The sequence below is a fragment of the Pelophylax lessonae genome (assembly GCF_965119305.1).
Source record: "Pelophylax lessonae genome assembly, chromosome: 1".
Lineage (NCBI taxonomy): Eukaryota > Metazoa > Chordata > Amphibia > Anura > Ranidae > Pelophylax > Pelophylax lessonae.
Window position 1 is genome coordinate 169,286,240 of NC_138768.1, and position 21,886 is coordinate 169,308,125.

The 21,886-nt window shown below is 47.4% G+C and overlaps 1 protein-coding gene across 3 annotated transcripts in view; it reads left to right on the forward strand.

Moving 5' to 3' along the window:
* The window catches only part of PAM (peptidylglycine alpha-amidating monooxygenase), a 317,350-nt gene that overhangs the window by 257,643 nt on the left and 37,821 nt on the right, over positions 1–21,886 (forward strand). For all 3 annotated transcript variants that reach the window (XM_082267132.1, XM_082267133.1, XM_082267134.1), the window contains 2 exons: positions 5,120–5,236; positions 11,540–11,612. In XM_082267132.1, coding sequence (XP_082123258.1) covers positions 5,120–5,236; positions 11,540–11,612 — 190 coding nt within the window. The remainder of the gene's footprint in view (positions 1–5,119; positions 5,237–11,539; positions 11,613–21,886) is intronic.

The window sequence follows — 21,886 nt, forward strand, 5'->3', positions numbered from 1 at the left end:
AGATGCTTAGGCGCGTCCTAGTGGCCGATTCGGCCTCGCCGGCGACCCTGGATATGGTGGATCAGATCCACCAGGGTGTCATGTATCTGTGTGATGCGGACTTGGACTTAGTTCCGTTGGCTGCATGTGTGCACAGCGTGGCGGTGTTGTCTCGCCGCCTGGTTTGGTTGAAGTGTTGGTCGGTGGACCAATCTTCACGTAAGACCTTGGCCAATCTGCCTTATGATGGGTCTCGCCTTTTTGGGGAGTCCTTGGATGTGTTGATTAAGGGGATCACCGGGGGTAAGAGCACTCTCTTGCCCCATTTCCCCAAGGCTAAGGGGGCTTCTGGGAAGAAGCATGCTAATTTTCGGCCCCCTCAGGGGTCCTTTCGTGCCTTTCGGTCGCACTACAAGGGCAAACCGTTCAAAGGACAAGGCTCTCAAAAGAAGCCCTGGTCTGGTAAACAGAAGTCCGGTTAGTCCGGACCCGCTGCCCATAACAGTGCGGCCTGAAGGGGCGCCCTCACCCAGTTTTGGGGTGGGGGGACGCTTGCTCGGTTTTTTTCAACCCTGGTTGGCCCGCGTGCGGGACAGGTGGGTTCAGGAGATCGTTCGATCTGGTTACAAGATCGAGTTTCTCTCTCGGCCGGAGAGCAGATTTTTTCCCTCAAATCTTCAACTGTCTCCAGAGCGTTTACGGGACCTGCACCTGGCGGTGCGAGACCTGAGGGCTCAGGGAGTGGTGGTTCCGGTGCCTAATCGGGACAGATTTCGGGGGTTTTATTCCAATCTGTTCACCGTGCCCAGGAAGGAGGGCAAGGTTCGTCCAATTCTGGACTTGAAGGCTCTAAACCGCTCTGTGCGGGTTCGCAAGTTCCGCATGGAATCCCTGCGGTCGGTGGTGGCTGCCCTAGTTCCAGGGGAATTCATGGCCTCCATCGATTTGAAGGATGCGTATCTTCACATCCCCATTTTCGAGGGTCACCAGAGGTACCTTCGATTCGCCATTGCGGAGGATCACTACCAGTTCGTGGCGTTACCTTTTGGTTTCGCCTCGGCTCCGCGGGTTTTCACCAAGGTGCTTGCACCGGTTCTGGCATTATTGACCAGCCAGGGTCTGGAGAAGGACCTGTCTGTCACGATGCAAACTCTGCAGGAGTTTGGTTGGACGATAAATTTTCAAAAGTCGACACTGAGTCCGTCGGTTCGTCTTCCCTACCTGGGAATGCTCCTGGACTCGGTTCAGGCGAAGGTCTTCCTGCCGGGAGACAAACTCAGAACTCTTCAGGAGGAAGTCAGGTCCCTCAGGGACGTTCCGCACTCGTCTCTGCGGACGTGCATGAGATGTCTGGGATTGATGGTCTCGGCCTTCGAGGCGATTCCCTTCGCCCAGTTTCACACGCGGGGTCTCCAAGCGGAGATCCTGTCCAGGTGGGACGGGCGACCTCAATCTCTGGATCTTCAAATCTAGTTGGGCCATCGCACCAGAAGAGACCTTCTGTGGTGGCTCCAGTCCCCGATGGTGTCGGGGGGCAAGTCTTTTCGTCCTGTCTCATGGACGGTGATCACCACGGATGCCAGCCTGTCGGGCTGGGGTGGTGTTCTGGGCGTTCTGTCCGCCCAGGGAACTTGGTCGGAGGAGGAGTCCTCCCTTCCGATCAACATTCTGGAATTGCGTGCGATAAATCTCTGTCTTCATCGTTGGACGGAACGGCTGCAGGGCTGCCCGGTTCGGGTGCAGATGGACAATGCCACGGCGGTGGCCTACATCAACCACCAAGGGGGCACCAGGAGTGCCCGAGCGGCTCGGGAAGTGGCCGACATTCTGTCCTGTGCCGAGACTCATGTCCCGGCGATAACGGCGGTTCACATTCCGGGGGTGGAGAACTGGCAGGCGGACTATCTGAGTCGCCAGACCCTAGATCAGGGGGAATGGTCTCTCCACCCGGCTGTATTCCAGATGTTGTGCGCGAAGTGGGGTCTTCCAGATGTGGACCTGTTCGCGTCTTGTCTCAACAACAAGGTGAGAAGGTTCGTGGCAAGGGCGTGCGACCCTCGGGCAGACGCGTCGGACGCGTTAGTGGCCCGTGGCATCAGTACAAGCTGATGTACGCGTTTCCACCGATTCAGTTGCTGTCCAGGTTCCTTGTGGCGCCGGATTGGTCACGCCGGTCCTGGTACGCAGACCTCGTGAATCTGGCGGTCGACGCCCCGTGGCGTCTGCCTCTTCGAGACGATCTCCTGTCTCAAGGGCCGATATACCATCCTGCTTTACAGTCGCTGGCTTTGACGGCCTGGCTGTTGAGACCGAGGTCCTGAAGGAGAGGGGTCTCTCCCCTGAGGTCGTTCATACCTTGATCAACGCGAGGAAACCTTGATCAACGCGAGGAAGTCTTCCTCGGGGAAGGTTTACTACAGTACTTGGAAGGCCTATTTTGCCTGGTGTGAGTCCAGGGGGTTTTCACCCCGCACGTACTCGGTTTCCCGAGTGTTGTCCTTCCTTCAAACAGGTGTCGATCAGCGTTTGGCGCTGGCTACGATAAAGGGTCAGGTGTCTGCGCTGGCCGTTCTTTTTCAACGTCCCGTGGCTTCCAACTCCTTGGTTGGCACTTTTGTTCAGGGTGTGCGGCATCTGGTTCCTCCTAGGAGGGATCCTCTGCCCCCTTGGGACTTGAATCTCGTTCTATCTGTGTTACAACGTGCTCCTTTTGAACAGATCAGGGAGATCTCGTTGTCTATGTTGTCCAAAAAGGTCACCTTTTTGGTTGCGATCACTTCGGCTCGCAGAGTGTCGGAGCTGGCGGCTTTGTCCTGCAAGTCTCCGTATCTGGTTATTCACTTGGATAAGGTGGTCTTGCGACCTAATCCTTCTTTTCTTCCGAAGCGAGTTTCGGAATTCCATCTAAATGAGGATATTGTCTTGCCTTCGCTGTGCGCGAAGCCTAAACATCCGAAAGAGGTGAGACTACATTCTTTGGATGTTGTTCGGGCGATAAGGGTTTACCTTAAATCGACTGAGTCTTTTCGAAAGACGGATTCCTTGTTTGTTCTTCCTGAGGGTCCTCGGAAGGGCATGGCGGCGTCGGCCTCTACCATCGCCAAATGGATCAGGCAGACCATTGAACAGGCATATGCTTTGCAGGGGAAGGTTCCCCCTGTGCCTGTGAAGGCGCACTCTACTAGATCTCTGAGTACGTCTTGGGCCTGTTGTCATGGGGCTTCTGTAGCCTAGGTGTGTAAGGCGGCGACCTGGTCGACCGTGCACACTTTCACAAAATTCTACAAGGTAGATGTTCAGGCATCGGCGGATGCTTCCTTTGGCCGCAAGGTTCTTAGTGCGGCAGTTCCCTAGGGTCCCTTGTTGGGACCTCTGGCTGTTGGGATAGGTTTTTTATCCCCTGGTTCTTTGTTTTTTTCCTGGGTTGTTGCTCCTGTTGAGCAATTTTTTTCCTGTTGCCCAGCTGGTTTCCTTCCTTTGGTAAGGTTCCTTTCTTTGATGTGGAGACTGCGTTGCCTTACGGCGCGGATGCGTTTCCCACCCCTCATGTTTGCACTGCTTTGGGACGTCCCCATTGTGACGAATATGAAGAGGCGGCGACTGTCGGAGGACGTAAGAGAAAACTGAATTTTTGTAAAATCTTACCTGTAAAATTCCTTTCTCTGAGTCCTCCGACAGTCGCCGCCCCCGCCCCTCTTTTGGGGTTTGGTTGTATACTCTACTGCTATTCCACTGAAACTGAGATATGGTTGCAGGAAGTAGCAGGGTATTGACTGAGGGGACCACCCCTTGAGGGTGGGATATGTTAAAAGCTTTAATGTTAACATATTCTGTTGCCTAGCTACTCAAAGTCTAATACCCCATTGTGACGAATATGAAGAGGCGGCGACTGTCGGAGGACTCAGAGAAAGGAATTTTACAGGTAAGATTTTACAAAAATTCAGTTTTTTAGTTTTTTTGATTAGCATAGCAAACAGTTAACACCCCTGTACCATTTGTTTTGCTGTCTGTACCCCTGTTCAGAAGATTTCCCCTCACTTTCTGTCTGTATGACAGTTGGGGTTTGAAAATGTTGGTTTGTTGTGTAAACAAGGATTGGCGATAATGCTGTAAAGGGGTAGATTACCTCTCACTTCCTGTTGTCTCTCTCCGTTTGTAAGTCGGATGTTTGTAACCCAGGGACCGCCTGTATTACTGCTTTGGGGACAACCCAAAATTTGGGATTTTCTTTCACTTTTGATGATAACGGTAAACAGGATAAATACAGAAGGGTGAATCTTCCTAACAGGGACACAGACAGCAATAAAAACTGATAGGTGCTCTAATAATTCTCCACTTTATCCAAAAAAAATAAATGTTGCCTTCAGTTATACTTTAAATTGACCCAAGCCAGTATAGTTCTCTTTGTGCTCTGACGGGACAATAGCAATGAATTTTGTGTAAAAGTAAAGTGATACTAAAGTCTTTTTTTTTGCTTTAAAATAACAAACACGTTATACTTGCCTGCTCTGTGCAGTGGTTTTGCACAGGGCAGCCCAGATCTTTCTCTTCACGGGTCACTCTCTATCACTCCTGGCCACCCCAACCCAACCCCACTTCGACCCACCCCACCCCAACCCGGCCCACCCCGACCCCAACCCAACCCCAACCCAACCCCAACTCAACCCCAACTCAACCCCTCCACCTTCCCCCCCACCCTCCCCTGGTGAGTGCCCCCACAGCAAGCATCTTGCTATGGGGGTACCTGAGCCGAGCCACTGCTCTTTGTTTCCATTCAGGCACATAGCCGCAGATCAGCCCCATCCCCTCTCTAGTCATTGCTTCACTGACTTTGATTGACAGCAGCTGGAGCCAATGGTGCCCCACTACTGTGTCTCAGCCAATAAGGAGGGAGAGTTCCGGGCAGTCGAGGTTCTCTTGCAACATGTCTGGATCAAGATGGGGCTTAGGTAAGTATTAGGGGGGCTGCTGCACACAGAAGGTTTTGTAGGATGCATTAAGATAAAAATAAAACTTCTGCCTTTTAGAACCACTTTAAGGTTTGATGTTGATTTTTCAATATTACTGCTTATCTTACATGAATGTAAAAATCACCAATATTCTATTTTTATTGTCTTTTACCATTTGTGTTTCTTAACAGTTCATTTGACAGGAACTTTGTTTATCAAGCAAGAGGAATAGGACCAATTGAGGAAAGTACTATATTCACTGTCAGTCCCAACAGTTCCACAGTTCTACGATCCACAGGCAAAAATCTGTAAGTTTATTAGCTTTGCGTTACATGATTATATTACTATGCTGCTGTTTCACAAAGTCATACAAGTTATCTGTTTATAATGTCATCTCATGGGGGTTTCACATCAAATGTTTAGTTTATAAAATACATTTTTGTCTGCATGGAGTAATCATCCTTTAGGATGTGCCGTGCTGTAAAGTGTTATTACATACCCGAAGAAGGAAAGTTGATGGCCGGCTTTCTCTCTCTAGTTTACTATACGGAGCTTCCTGTCACCTTTAAATGAGAAACCACTATGCACTAGACACCAATTCGTTTTGGGAGTCTTGCGCTGGATTTATCAGGCCTGTTCTTGCACAATCCATTTTAAGAGAAGGATCTTTCCTGTGGCAGCATTCAAGTATTAAAAAAATAAAGTACTCCCGAAACACAGCTTCTAATGCTTTATTTTTCTAATAGTGATTCACAAGAGTTTAGCGTTATTTACGATAATCTGCAGACTGGCAGAGCTCCTCTGTTTAAAGGGTTGAGTGCTTGTGGTTTTTCTTTCTTAATCTTCGCTTTTAAAGGATAAGTTCACCTTTTGGAAAATGTTTCATGTTCTTCCCATATTTATTTTATATATATATATATATATATATATATATATATATATATATATATATAGTATCTCACAAAAGTGAGTGCACCCCTCACGTTTTTGTAAATATTTTATTATATCTTTTCATGTGACAACACTGAAGAAATGACACTTTGCTACAATGTAAAGTAGTGAGTGTACAGATTGTATAACTGTAAATTTGCTGTCCCCTCAAAATAACTCAACACACAGCCATTAATGTCTAAACCTCTGGCAACAAAAGTGAGTACACCCCTGAGTGGAAATGTCCAAAGTATCAATATTTTGTGTGGCCACAATTATTTTCCAGCACTGCCTTAACCCTCTTGGGCATGGAGCTCACTAGAGCTTCACAGGTTGCCACCGGAATCCTCTTCCACCACTCCATGAGGACATCACGGAGCTGGTGGATGTTAGAGACCTTGCGCTACTCTACCTTCTGTTTGAGGATGCCCCACAGATGCTCAATAGGGTTTAGGTCTGGAGACAATGCTTGCCCAGTCCATAACCTTTACCCTCAGCTTCTTTAGCAAGGCAGTGGTCATCTTGGAGGTTTGCTTGGGGTCGTTATCATGTTGGAATACTGCCTTGCGACCTAGTCTGCGAAGGGAGAGGATCATGCTCTGCTTCAGTATGTCACAGTACATGTTGGCAATCATAGTTCCCTCACTAAACTGTAGTTCCCCAGTGCTGGACCATGACACTCCCACCACCATGCTTGACTGTAGGCAAGACACACTTTTCTTTGTACTTCTCACCTGGTTGCCGCCACACACACTTGACACCTTGTGAACCAAATGAGTTTATCTTGGTCTCATCATAGGACATGATTCCAGTAATCCATGTCCTTAGTCAGCTTGTCTTCAGCAAACTGTTTGCAGGTTTTCTTGTGCATTATCTTTTGAAGAGGCTTCCATAAGGGACGACAGCCATGCAGACCAATTTGATGCAGTGTGCACTGTGCATTGTATGGTCGAAGCGCTGACAGGCTGTGCCCCCACCCCTTCAAGTTTCAGGGTCTTGGCAATCTTCTTATAGCCTAGGCCAGTGATGGCGAACCTTGGCACCCCAGATGTTTTGGAACTAAATTTCCCATGATGCTCAACTACACTGCAGAGTGCATGAGCACCATGAGAAATGTAGTTCCAAAACATCTGGAGTGCCAAGGTTCGCCATCACTGGCCTAGGCCATCTTTATGTAGAGTAACAATTCTTTTTTTCAGATCCTCAGGGAGTTCTTTGCCTTGAGGTTGCATGCTGAACTTCCAGTGACCAGTATGATAGAGTGAGAGCGATAACACCAAATTTAACACACCTGCTCCCCATTCACACCTGAGGCCTTGTAACACTAACGAGCCACATGACATGTTCACCTAGGGGTGTACTCATTTTTGTTGCCAACGGTTTAGACAATAATGGCTGTGTGTTGAGTTATTTTGAGGGGACAGAAAATTTACACTGTTATACAAGCTGTACACTCGCTAATTAACATTGTAGCAAAGTGTCATTTCTTCAGTGTTGCCACATGAAAAGATATAAAGATATAATAAAATATTTACAAAAATGTACTCACTTTTGTGAGATACTGTGTGTGTATATATGTGTGTGTATGTGTTTGTGTGTGTGTGTGTATGTATGTATGTATGTATGTATATGTATGTATATATATATATATATATATATATATATATATATATATATATATATATACTTTTTTTTTTTTTTTTAGTTTTCAAAGAAAACAAGAAACCGTGCATAAGAGTCAATGCCAAATTATGTGGTTAGATAACACATGTCAACGACCTCAGGTACACGATTACAATGCTAGTATACAGAAAATAGGGTGTTACACTCCACGTGGCAGACGAAACATAGAAAACAAAGAAAAACAGCCCTCAAACAGTCATAACAGTCATAATTTATTGGGCATTTTGAACTCCCTAGCAACAAGGGTATAGCTCTTAGGTACCCTCAATTGGAATGGTACCATTTTGTGCATAAATAGTGCACAAGCTGCGGATGTCGCAGTGGGGCTTGAGGTCTAAGACCTAAAAATTAGAGGATTCTACCATCAAAAAAAAAAGGAAAAAACAGTAACAATGAAAATATTTATGTTCCTTGATTCACCTGGACAAGTTGCAGAAAACAGGGGTCAGCTAGCACTAATAAAGCAATATCTAAGCTATAAGAGACTATATGTGACCCATATATGACATATTACTTCCAAGGTGCCCAGATGGAATCAAAGTGGTCCCCTTTACCTTTACAAGTTGCTATTTATTCTTCAGCTTTCACACTTTCCATCACTTTCTTGATCCAGTCCCCCATCTAGGAACTTGTGCACTCTTCCAATAGATCGGTACAAGCCGTTTTGGCCGTTTTAAAAGTAAGCGAGGAAGGGCACTGCATTTGTACCTCGTCAAAGAAACCGTGGGGACATGAAGCAAGAAATGGACCGGCAACAACGGAAGGTCATCCTGCAAAATATAATATATACAATTCTTAATTTTTCTCCAGAAGGGTCTAATCAGGGAACAATTCCCACCATCCATGCAGTAGCGTGCCCCATTGGCCACAACCTCTCCAGCAAAGGTCAGATGCTGAGGGATAAGATTGGCCCAAGGTCATCAACACTTGGTACCATCTGGTCAATAGTTTATAAATATTTTCTTGTGTTTTGGCATCCAGCGAATTTGTGTGGGTTAATTGGTACAAGCAGAGCAGTTGCTCTTCAGTCAACTCGTTCTGTAGGTCCCGTTCCCACAGCTTAATGTAGCCCAGTTTGGTTGGTGAGGCGGAAGAGAGGAGCAATTGATATAGAACGGAAATCATATGTGGTGTGGGGTCACTAGCAACCTAAATGCGTTCAAACGCCATTAGGGGGGTTTTAATCCCTGAGGAATGCTCTTGGGTGAGGAGGAAGTTACAGAGTTGGCGATATCTCCATAAATTTAGGGGGAAGGAATTGTATTGTTCCCGTAAGAAGTCTAGGGGCATCAGGTCTTCCTATATTTAGTGGGGAACATGTAACTTGTTCCAGCAGCTGCAGCCTCCCACCCCTTTTACAGCGAGTAGGGATCTTCTTCCAGTTCCCGCTGTCACTATTTGAAAATATTGCGGTCGTTCAAGGCTCTGCCCACATGGCCACATCATTAATTTACAGTTTTTCTGTGAATGACTTGAACTACAAGTACTGTCAACTTTTGCGGCTTACAGCTTGTACTGCCAGGATGCTGATGTGCAGCCATGTAATTCATTCACAAGCCCCGCATCTTGTAAACAGCTAGCCCATATGCAGGTATGGGCTTAAAGCTGCAGGGCTTGTCTGCAGGAGTCTGGCATTGCACCCCTGATCCACTGATCATGAATGAAATGCTTTCCAGGCTCCTTAGGGAAAAATAATAAATGCACATTTTTTTTCCCTGCAAAAATATAGGCATTTTTTATCCCAAAAAAGGGCCAAACAGGGGAAGTGGAAGGTATTGGGTAAGAAATTGATGTTTCCTTCTCCATATCAGAGCACCCTTGATTTTGAGGGCCCTCTTTATTGATTAGCTTGGGCGTGTCAGACTAGTATCCAAACCCATATGTTTGTCCAGGAAACTGTACTTTCTGTACCGGGCTAATCATCTGCAGGTGAGGCATATATACAGTGTGTGGGGCTGCATAGTGGGAAATGCGCCGGGCACACGTGACTGGCCCAGTACAGGTGGCCGCTTGCTGCCGGGCTCACACACATGGGTTTGTATACTAGTCCAACTCACAAGTGCTCCTCACTGGTCCTGGTGTGCTTGAGAGAAGGTTGAAAGGTACGAGCAGGTATCTCTGTGTGCCTGCTCTTTGTTCTTGTTTCAAATTGATACCATCCAATGAAAAAGTTTTTTATCCAAGAGTAAACATTTCCTATATACCTTTTAATTAGATTGTCTGTCTCTTTAATATTTTTCTAGGAATAGCATTAAGAGTTCTGTTATGTTGAACAGCTGGAAACTTTGTTTAATGACCTCTCAGAGTTTATTCATACCAGACCAAATGCTAAGACGCTGCAGGCTGATGTGCGTTGTGCTGGGGCAGTTTCAACATATCGTCATGTATGCTTTTTTTATTTTAGTGAAGTTTTTATGCATCACACTGCACCTCACAACAGCATAGAAAACCATTTCTATGTGCCCTAGTGTTGAGCCTGTGCAATAATCTGGGCTGATTAGCGCAATTCAAATCAGATAATATGAACAAGCCCTTACTGTTTTAATATGTGCAAGCAACCAAGTTTTTGATACCATATATAATGCATTGTGCAACACACATTAGCAGAGTTATTCATTAACCCAATAAGCAAAGTTCATAAACTCTTATTAACCAATAACCATGCCCTTTTCCAGGTTCAGGCTTCGGTAAACTGTTATTCGATTGGTTAGTGTGGTTTATATTTTACCCATCATAATTGCTTGCTGCATCATTTTTAAAGAGTCTTTTATGTCTCCAGCTTGAATAGACCATCATGTTTTATACAGTAGTGTAAAATAATAAGAAAGTACAACCTTAAAAAACATGTTTTGTTATTGGAGCTTTGTATAGCTGGGGATTAGCAGGAGCTGTATGCCTAGATCCATGAGGCTGTGTAATGCATATGCTTTTCCTATGCAGTTCTATGTTGGTTTTCCTTTTAATGAGTATTCCCAACACAGTTGCCTTATTGAATGGCACTTTAATTAAAAGGCTGTGACATTATTACATTGATCTACATTGGAACCCTGGTGCTGAATCTAATAAGGACTAATTATTGATATGCAGAGGAATTTCGGAGCAATGTAATTGTTTCTACCATTAATGCAGTTGCATTTGTATATTAACCCCTTTCCTTGTCTTTAACACTTTTCGGCCAGATCATGTTACTTTATATCTAAAGTGCACTACTCTATGTAAAATATCTTACATAAAGTGTGCCTTTTCTTCTCAGGCTAGGTACATTTTATACAAGTACAGAAATACCCCTTGATCTTGCCATAAATCTTCCATCTTTTTTACTTCCTGGCCACTGAGCTGAAATCACAAACCGTGTTGTCAGCTTTCCCAGCTTTTTTCCGCAAACTACAAAACCCCTCCTCCCTATGTAACGTAGAGAAGGATATAATAGTGCAAATCATGAGCGCAGCCTAGGGTGACAACACTTTTCCTTCATAGACACAGTACAGTAGCGGATAGGTTGTCACCTAAGAAGGTAAGTATGTTACTGGCATGATCACCAAGTGAAAATATGGGGAAAAAAAAACCTGAGCAAAGAAAACTAGTGCATACACCAAATCTGGTAAACTACATTATGTTGCATATTTTTTGTTTTTGTTTTATATGCACTGTAAGTATAAACTGCAATGTTATCCTGTAGGTCCTTCTGTGCCTGTGAGCAATATCTTAAAGGGACACTACACGATATCCTTATTCTCAAAAAAGAATTAATTTGCATTTACTACAATTTCAATCAACAAAGTTGACTAGTTGCTATGGGGAACTGCTGCATGTTTTTTTTCAGTTATCTTCCATGTTTGGAATATGCTATTGTTGTTTCCTTCTTGAAGGTGTTTCTGAGCTATAAAATCACCAAATCTGGCAACATTTAAGCGCATCTTCTGGAAATAACAAGTTTTGAAATTATTTAACAGTTGTGTTTTGTTTTTTAATATCTCTGATCTCTTTCTGTCCTTCAGGTTTTATTTGCCTCATGGTATAACAGTTGATAGAGATGGAAACTTTTGGGTCACTGATGTAGCTCTTCATCAGGTGTGTATGTTTATATCTCTTGAAATTTTAGTAAGTGTTCTAACAGGAAGGCATGAAGCGTTAGAAGTATTGTAGAGGGATAAAAAGGAGAAACTGGTCGTACCCATGTTTCCCCCGAAAATAAGACCGGGTCTTATATTAATTTTGGCTACAAAAAACACACTAGGGCTCATTTTCAGGGGATGTCTTATTTATTTACGGTACGTACAATAATTTACATTTCTCTGTCGCTCATTGACAGACGTAGTCCTCCTTGATTAATATCAACTCGGGTTATACTGCCCTCTACAGGAGTAGGACTAGACAGGAAAGAAAACGTTCTGGCCACACCTTAGGGGCAGTCCCAGAGGGTATATCCTCTCTCTCTGCTACAGCAAATCAGTTTTTTTCTGTCTAGTTAGGAGTAAGGACCTAGATGCCTTGCTAGGATCTTCGGTCCTGGCAGGATTTTTTTCTTAGAAAGATTTTTTTTTTTAAGACAGCTTTTTTCTTCAGTGTTCCTGTGAAATCTTCAAGCAAGCAAGCTGGAACTGGGCGACGGGCTGGATGTTGAGATCCAGTGGTCACCCCAGTTCAGCCTACGAGCGCGTGCAGGCCATAGCTCTGCGCTGGGTCGGCCGCGACCTAGTCCCACTGGACGGAGACTGACCCTGCGAGTTAAATGTCTCGCCTGGACGCCAATGACCAACAGAGTCACGGCGTCCATATTGGTCGACAGCCCCCCCACCCCGGTGGAGAGGGGTTCTGTCAGGAGTTGGCGCCCGCCTGGTTCCGGTATGGTGAGTAGAATGTTCCCCCTCTCCCCCTGTCGGGTTTGTGGTGGACGCGGGCCCCTCTCTGGGATGGTAGGATGGGTCTCCCCTCTATCCTATAACAAGTCACAGATCCCCCAATTTGAGTGTGATTTTTTGTGAATAGAAAACAGGAGGCTTGGTTTGGGAGCTGACTATCTAAAGTCATTGTAAGACTTTAAGGCTGACTGAAGTCAGTGGCAGTACTAAAAGGGCATTACTATTGAAGTAAAAGGTATCCTACCTGTCAGAGTGTGTACACAGGCTGATGCCTATGCCTGAGTTACTTCAGTCCAGATTGCCATTCCTCCAGCAACCGGTCACTTCCACGGGCTGCACAGCCTCCCGACGGCCCACGGACCGCATGCGGCCCGCCAGGGTCCTGTACTGCCGGCCAGGCTTATCACCATTCATGGTGAAGTTTGTGGGGCCGAGGCACTCCCCCAGGCCGCCAGGCCGAATACATACATCCCGCAGGCCGCTGCTAGCCGCCGCTATCCTACACAGGCCGCCGCCATTGTCTTGCAGATCGCACGAGGCCGCCATATTGGCGTAGCCTCGTGTCTCCAGCATGGGGGCGGCCATGTTTGAGGTGACCAAACACCTCGAGGAGCTATGGGGAGGCGCCGGAAGGCGTGTAAAGGGGCGGAGCTGCCTCCTTTTACCCGGGAAAGCAAGCCAAAGACTTCCTGTCTGTAATAGACAGTGCTGGAACAGTTTGTATTGAAACTTCTGAGCATCAAGTGGTGAGCCTTGGGGTCTCTCTCTCTCTCTCTCTCTCTCTCTGTAGGGGTCCTAAAGCAGGTAACACTGAGGGGCGCTGTGGCGCTGGGGGTCTAAAGAAAAAAAAAAAAAGTTTTATTTTTTTTTTTTTTTGCAAATTATTTTTTTCCGGCAAGTTTCTGGAATAATCATGGACCCTGCCACACAGGTACCCCCACCTGATCCCCTCGAGGTGGCCGCAGGACCCTCCAGTTCACAGAATATTGATGCATTTACAGCAGTTTTGGAGTCTTTGGTATCCCGGGTGGAGATGGCCTGTCAGGGACGGGGGTCAAGAAAGCGACCCCCGCCTACCCCTATTTCATCTGATACTTCAGATTCAGATTCTGAGATGGTCATTGCAGCTGCAGGTCCCTCTGCAGGGGCTGTTGTCTCAGGTAAAGTTCCCTCAGACAGTGAGGAGGACGTTCCTGCCTCCGCCATAGCACAAGAAGAAGCATTGGTGGACGCACTAGTTGTGTCGGTCCGGGAAACCTTAAGACTTGAGGTTTTACAGGCAGAGGTAACCGAGATGGAAATTCCCTTTGGTACTAGTAAACCTACCAAGACGGCGAAGGTTTTTCCCTTACCCAAATGTTTTGGTAATAAAATTAAAGAGGAATGGGATCATCCAAAACGTACCCTTACTGTTTCCAAGCGCATTGCTAGACGCTATCCGTTTGAGGAATCCCTCATTAAGAAATGGACGGTACCACCAGTGGTGGATCCACCTATTTCCAGACTGAATAAAGCCACTGTTATCCCGTTGGAGGATGCTCCGTCCTTTAAGGATCCGGTGGATCGGAAAATGGAAGCGGAGTCCCGCACTATTTTTTCCCTGATAGGGTCAGCCTTTAGACCAGTGATTGTCATTGGTTTAGTTTCACAAACATTAACGGAATGGGCAAAATTGTTACGCCATGACCTAAAGGGGAAAGGTATCCCCCAGGCAGCATCTGATTTGATGGAACAAATTATACAAGGACTGCAGTTCATCTGTGACGCAGCCCTGGATGCCACCCCCTTGTTAGGGCATGCATCGATGTCAGCGGTAGTCCTCAGACGTGTGCTGTGGTTAAAATGCTGGTCGGCGGATCTAGGTTCCAAAAAAGCCGTGGCAAATCTCCCCTTTCAGGGGAATCGCCTATTTGGGGCCACCCTAGATGAGATCATTAAGGATGTCACTGGGGGCAAGAGCACTTTTTTGCCGCAGGCTGCTAAAGCTAAAGGACCTTGTAACAAGCGTGGACCTTTCTTTGCCGCTCATAAAGGGTTCGTTCGCTCTGCTGGGGCGAGCGGGAAAGGCAAAGCCCCTCTAGGAGGGTTCAAGAGGCGCTGGTCGGGCAAACAAAAGGCCGACTCAGCCAAACCTGAAATTAAGGCTAATACAGCCTGAAGGTGCGCCCCCACCCGGCTTAGGGGTGGGGGGACGTCTTCACCGGTGTTCAGATCTAGGGCTTTCCTGAATCCCGGGCTAAGGGGTTCAGGAGATCATACATCAGGATACAAGATCGAGTGTCGATCACTGCTACCGGTGCGATTCTTCCCTTCCAACATTTAGGTGCTACAGGGAGCGGTAGTTCCCGTTCCCTGAACAGATCATTTTCTTTACCTTTTTCAAAGATCATTCTCAGTTCCCTCCAGGAATCGGATCCGGTTGAGCAAGCGGACCAAGGAGCCTCTAGTCTGGTGACTTCGGTCTCTAATGCTCAACCAGGAGAAATCATCACTCCTGATAGGAATCAAGTTTCTGATAAATGTGTGGGAACAGAGAGCGATCAGACTTTGTCAGATTGCCTGGACCAAGCAGCTCTAGGGCAGCCTGGTTCTGACCAAGTCAGACAATATCAGGGTGATGACTTAGGTCGATCACCAAGGATTTCACCATCTGTGTCTTCATCAGAGCATCCCGGAGGTGGATCTGTTGGCATATCGGCTCAACAGGAAGGCACGGAGGTTGGTAACGCGTGCCCGCGATCCTCTAGCGGACGCAGCAGACGCGCTGAACGCCCTGTAAAGGCAGTGTCAGCTACTATATGTCTTCCCTCCTCTCAGATTGCTGCTGAGATTTCTCCGCAGAATAGAGATGGAGGGAACTCCAGTTATCCTGGAAATTCTAGGCTAGCCTCGTCAAGCCGGTCAGGCCGACTTGGACATGCTAGTCGCGAACGCTCCTTGGAGACTTCCTCTCAGGGAGGATCTGCGGTCTCAAGGACTGATCTTCCATCGTGCTTTACAGTCGCTGGTTTTAATGGCCTGGCCATTGAGACCCAGGTACTGAAGGAAAGAGGGTTGACAGCTTCAGTTATTCCTACTCTAATTAAAGCAAGGAAAGCGACTTCCAGCAAAGTCTATTATCGCACATGGAAGACTTATATCGCGTGGTGTGAATCTTTGGGATTTCCCCCACGTACCTATTCGGTGACTCGAATCTTGGCTTTCTGCAAAAGGGGGTTGAGCAGAAACTATCCTTGAGCACCATCAAGGGTCAGGTTTCAGCATTAGCAATCTTCTTTCAGAAGCCTTTGGCTACTCATTCCTTGGTGCGGAATTTCATCCAGGGGGTGCGGCACTTGGCTCCGCCAGTCCGCGCGCCCTTACCGCCCTGGGATCTTAATTTGGTTTTGTCGGTTCTGCAGAAACCTCCCTTTGAAAATATCAGGGAGATTCCCTTGCTTACATTATCCCAGAAGGTGGCCTTCTTGGTGGCGATCACTTCTGCACGCAGGGTGTCAGAACTGGCTGAATTATCATGCCATTCCCCATATCTAGTGGTTCATAGGGATAAGGTAGTTCTTCATCCGAAGCCATCCTTTCTTCCTAAGGTGGTTTCAGACTTTCATCTGAATGAAGATATTGTGCTACCTTCTTTGTGTCCTCAGCCCAATCATCCTCTGGAATATGCGTTGCATTCCTTGGATGTGGTTCGGGCAATCAGGGTATACCTGAAGGCTACGGAATCGTTCCATAAGACGGATTCACTTTTTGTGATCACGGATGGCCCCAGAAAGGGGTTGCCTGCATCTGCCGCGACTATCTCCAAATGGATTAGACAGACGGTGGTACAGGCTTATTCGATTAGGGGTCGGAATCCTCCGTTCCCTGTTAAGGCGCACTCCACTCGAGCGCTCAATACTTCCTGGGCCTACCGCCATCAGGCGTCAGTGGTCCAGGTGTGCAAGGCGGCCACCTGGTCGTCGGTGCATACCTTTACAAAATTTTATAAAGTTGATGTGATGGCATCGGCGGATGCCTCATTTGGCCGCAAGGTTTTGCAGGCTGCAATTTGAGGAGACCGGTGGTCTACCTCGAGGGTTTTTTTCCGTTGGAATTTCAGTTGAGTCTCATCCTTTGATTGATGAGCCTTTAAAACTTCTAGTTGGCACCGGTTGGGCCTTCTAGATTGGATTTTGATTTCCATTTTCCCACCCCTCATTTGTGGTACTGCTTTGGGACGTCCCGAGTTGATATTAATCAAGGAGGACTACGTCTGTCAATGAGCGACAGAGAAAAATTGATTTTTGTAAAATCTTACCGTAAAATCCTTTTCTCTTAAGCTCATTGACAGACGTAGTACCCGCCCCTCTGTTTTTTGAGTTGGGTTGGGTTAAATTCTCTAAACACTGCTTTGTGACATAACTGATTTGCTGTAGCAGAGAGAGAGGATATACCCTCTGGGACTGCCCCTAAGGTGTGGCCAGAACGTTTTCTTTCCTGTCTAGTCCTACTCCTGTAGAGGGCAGTATAACCCGAGTTGATATTAATCAAGGAGGACTACGTCTGTCAATGAGCTTAAGAGAAAAGGATTTTACGGTAAGATTTTACAAAAATCCATTTTTATTCAAAAACAGTCATTTTGTCAAATTTCCTGTGTCCCCTGTCTTCTCTCCCCCTGTCAGCTCAGGAGTCAGCATTAGAACATTCTGTAATCCCAAAAATAAATCTTGGTCAAAATTGGTATTGTAAAAAGATTATAGAATGTGCAGTGTGTCTCCTTTTGTAAGTTTATAGTGGAAAATACCCTATTTACAGCACCGTTGGGTGCTCACATGACCCACCAGAGCTCTTCTTCCAAGCTTTGAGCACTGCAGAGTAAGGGACCGCTGACGTCAACCGGGAGGAGAGCAGAAGATCTACGGCGGGTCATGTGAGCACCCAGCGGCACTGTAAATAAGATATTCCACAATAAAGTTACAAAAGGAGACACACTACACGTTATATAATCTTTTTACAAAATGGATTGCATGTTTTTACAATGACTTTAGCTAGGGCTTATTTTCGGGGTAGGGCTTATATTGCAGCCATCCACAAAATTAAAGCTAGGTCTTATTTTCAGGGTAGGGCTTATTTTCAGGGAAACGGGGTATATGCTTCTTCTTTTAACCCTTATGCTGCAGACTCATTTTTTTCTTCATTTTTTCAAGATATTTGTACGTGGTTTATTAAATTTTGAGAATATGTTCTTTATTTAGCGGCTTGCGTTCGACATCTCTGATTACTGAAATACTCAGAGTTAAGTGCTTCTGGGTTGATTCTGTGCAGAGGGGATCAGGGAACGTATGAATGCCATTCTAACAACTTTTTTGTGGTCTCAGGAGAAGATGGGCTTAGGAACCACACAAGCTGACCACATGTGATTAGACGACTTTACAGCTATCCAGATCACTTTTACTAAACTGCTAAGAGTCTACTGAAGAGAGGTGCTGATATTGCAGCTATGACCTTGTGTAAATCCTTGCCCTGCTGTAATACTTGGAACAGCAGTGAAAGGTATAAAGCAGGGGTCCTTAAACTTTTTAAAAAGGGGACCAGTTCACTGTCCCTCAGACTTGTTGGGGGGGGGGGGGGGCAGAGTATAGTTTGAAAAAAAATATCAACAAATCCCTATGCACACTGCATATTTTATTTGTAGTGCACAAAATGCAGCCTGATCAGTGCTCATCAGTGCAGCCTCACCAGTGTCCATTAGTGCAGCCTCACCAGTGCCCATTAGTGCAGCCTCACCGGTGCCCATTAGTGCAGCCTCACCGGTGCCCATTAGTGCAGCCTCACCGGTGCCCATTAGTGCAGCCTCACCGGTGCCCATTAGTGCAGCCTCACCGGTGCACATTAGTGCAGCCTCACCGGTGCCCATTAGTGCAGCCTCACCAGTGCCCATTAGTGCAGCCTCACCAGTGCCCATTAGTGCAGCCTCACCAGTGCCCATTAGTGCAGCCCCACCAGTGCCCATTGGTTCAGCCCCACCAGTGCCCATTTGTTCAGCCCCACCAGTGCCCATTTGTTCAGCCCCACCAGTGCCCATTGGTTCAGCCCCACCAATTCCCATTGGTTCAGCCCCACCAGTGCCCATTGGTTCAGCCCCACCAGTGCCCATTGGTTCAGCCCCACCAGTGCCCATTGGTTCAGCCCCACCAGTGCCCATTAGTTCAGCCCCACCAGTGCCCATTAGTTCAGCCCCACCAGTGCCCATTAGTTCAGCCCCACCAGTGCCCATTAGTTCAGCCCCACCAATGGCCATTAGTTCAGCCCCACCAATGCCCATCAGTGCAGCCCCATCAGTGCAGCCTCATCTGTGCCCATCAGTGCAGCCTCACCTGTGCCCATCAGTGCAGCCTCACCTGTGCCCATCAGTGCAGCCTCACCTGTGCCCATCAGTGCAGCCTCACCTGTGCCCATCAGTGCAGCCTCACCTGTGCCCATCAGTGCAGCCTCACCTGTGCCCATCAGTGCAGCCTCACCTGTGCCCATCAGTGCAGCCTCACCTGTGCCCATCAGTGCAGCCTCACCAGTGCCCATCAGCGAAGCCTCACCAGTGCCCATCAGCGAAGCCTCACCAGTGCCCATCAGCGAAGCCTCACCAGTGCCCATCAGCGAAGCCTCACAAGTGCCCATCAGCGAAGCCTCATCAGTGCATTGGGGTTTAGAGAGAAGAGCGCCGTTGGATCACACAGAGCTGCTGGTAATGGTAGCCTGTGAAGGATTTCAGCTTTAAGAGCTTCCGGGGACTTACTGCTGTCAACAGGCACATGGATTAAAAGACAGCCGCGAGAAGGACTAAGAGCCAGCTCCCCTTGTGTAGCTTTCCTGCTCTGGACTGCTAGATGCCAGAGCGGGCTCTCTGTGTCTCCACCCCAACCCTGGACAATGCCAGAGATTGGTCCGGTTTCCACTTACGGGACTGGGTCTGTGGGGATTTCTGCAGCTCTGTAACTTCGGAGTCCAGCTACAAGCGGCTAGGTGCAGACCGCTCGTTGTGGGGCCTCCAGTGCTCGAATTGTCAGTCCACCCCTGCAGGCAGACCAGGTAAATGACCTTGGTGGCCTATATGTGGCCCGTGGGCCATAGTTTGAGGACCCCTGGTTTAAAGGGTAATCATAGCCTTTTAATGTTTGTTAGATATAGGGCTGCAACTAACGATTATTTTGATAATCGATTAGTTGGCCGATTTATTGTTTCGATTAATCGGATAAAATAAAATAAAACCTTAAGGTGTAGCGTATAATTTAGTTATTATGTAGAGTTTGAGAAAAAGACAATTTAATCTTAAATATCTCTATGCAGTGGTAAATACAAATACCCAGCTATATGATGAGAAAATATATACCTATGCTAAAATCCCAATAGCTTGTACATGTATTTAAACTATAAGGTGCTAAAGGGGTATGACCATATATTAACACTACAAATTCTGGATGGACTATATGTGAACTAAATAATGTTGCACCGATACTGGCATCGGTGTTGATACTAAGCATTTGCACCAATACTATAACTGATACCTTTTTTGCGATTCCATGGATTTGCATTGAGTTCTGTTAAATGAAGTCGCAAGCCGCAAAGATATCAGAGGTCCAAATCTCACTGATCTGCGGCTTTGAAATCACGCTGAAGTAGCGCAACTTCAAAGCCACAGAAGAACTGTTTCTCTGTCGCTCATTGACAGACGCAGTCCTCTTGATTAATATCAAATTGGGTTATACTGCCCTCTACAGGAGTAGGACACTAGGCAGAAGGAAAACGTTCTGGCCACACCTTAGGGGCAGTCCCAGAGGGTATAGCCTCTCTCTCCCTGCTACAGGATGTCAGTTTTTTTTCTGTCTAGTCAGGAGTAAGGACCTAAGTTCCTTGCTGGAATCTTTGGTCCTGGCAAGATTTTTTTAGAAAAATCTTTTAGGCAGCTTTTTTTCTCCAGTTGTTCCTGTGAGATCTTCAAGCAAGTATGCTGAAACTGGGCGACGGGCTGGATGTTGAGATCCAGTGGTCACCCCAGTCAGCCTACGAGCCGGGACGCTGACGACCAGTTGGAAACTGAATCACGGCGTCCGTATTGGTCGACAGCCCCCCCACCTCGGTGGAGAGGGGTTCCGTCAGGAGTTGGCGCCCGCCTGTTCCGGTATGGTGAGTAAAATGTTCCCCCTCTCCCCCTGACGGAGTTGTGGGTGGACGCGGGACCCTCCCTGGGATGATCGGACCCTCATGATCCTGGATCCCCCCTCTACCCTATAACAGGTGTCACAGATCCCCCTCTTGAGGGTGATTTAGTGAATAAGAACCAGAAGGCTTGGTTTGGGAGCTGACTATCGGAAGTCACTGTATGAGGGGCACTGTAAAGGGACCATGACTGAAGTCAGTGGCTGGCATTACTGTTAGGTGATAGCATCCTACCTTATACATAAGGTTGCAATACAGGCCGATGCCTGTGCCTGGACTACCGCCATCCGCAGGCCGCCATCCTCCCGCAGGCCGCACACCTCCTGCAGGCCGCACAGGCCGATAACTACCTTCCGCAGGCCTCTGCCATCTTTCCACAGGGGCCGCAGGTCGCGCGGGGCCACCATCTTGGCGTAGCCTCGTGTCTCCAGCATGGGGGCGGCCATTTTGGAAGTGACCAGCTACCTCGAGAAGTAGCATGGGAGGCGCCGGAAAGTGTGTAAAGGGGCGGAGCCACCTCCTTTACAGGGGAAAAGGATCCAAAAGACTTCCTGTCTGTAAGAGACAGCGCTGAGAGCAGGTTGATAGAAACTTGTGTGCATCAGGTGGTGAGCCTTGGGGTCTCTCTCTCTCTCTCTCTGTGGGGTCCAAAGCAGGTAACACTGAGGGGCGCTGTTGCGCTGGGGGATTACAAAAAGAAAAAAAAAAAAAAAGTTTTTTTCTTTGCAAATATTTTTTGTTTGTTTGTTTGCTGGCAAGTGTCTTGGATTAATCATGGACCCTGCCACACATGTATCCCCACCTGATCCCCTAGAGGTGGCCGCAGGACCCTCCAGTGCCCCACTTGTGATTGATGCATTATCAGCAGTTTTGGAGTCTTTGGTATCCCGGGTGGAGGTGGCCTGTCAGGGACGGGGGGCAAGAAAGCGACCCCCGCCTACCCCTATTTCATCTGACACTTCAGATACGGATTCTGAGCTTGTCACTGCAGCTGCAGGTCCCTCTGCTGGGGCTGCTGTCTCGGGTACGGTCTCCTCAGACAGTGAGGAGGATGTTTCTGCCTCCGCCATAGCGCAAGAAGAAGCGTTGGTGGACGCACTAGTCATGTCTGTCCGGGAAACCTTAAGTCTTGAGGTTACACTGGCAGAGGTAGCGGACACTGAAATTCCCTTTGGTACCAGCAAGCCTACCAAAATGGCGAAGGTTTTTCCCTTGCCCAAATGTTTTGGTAATTAAAGAAGAATGGGATCGTCCGAAACGAACCCCTGCTATTTCCAAACGCATTGCTAG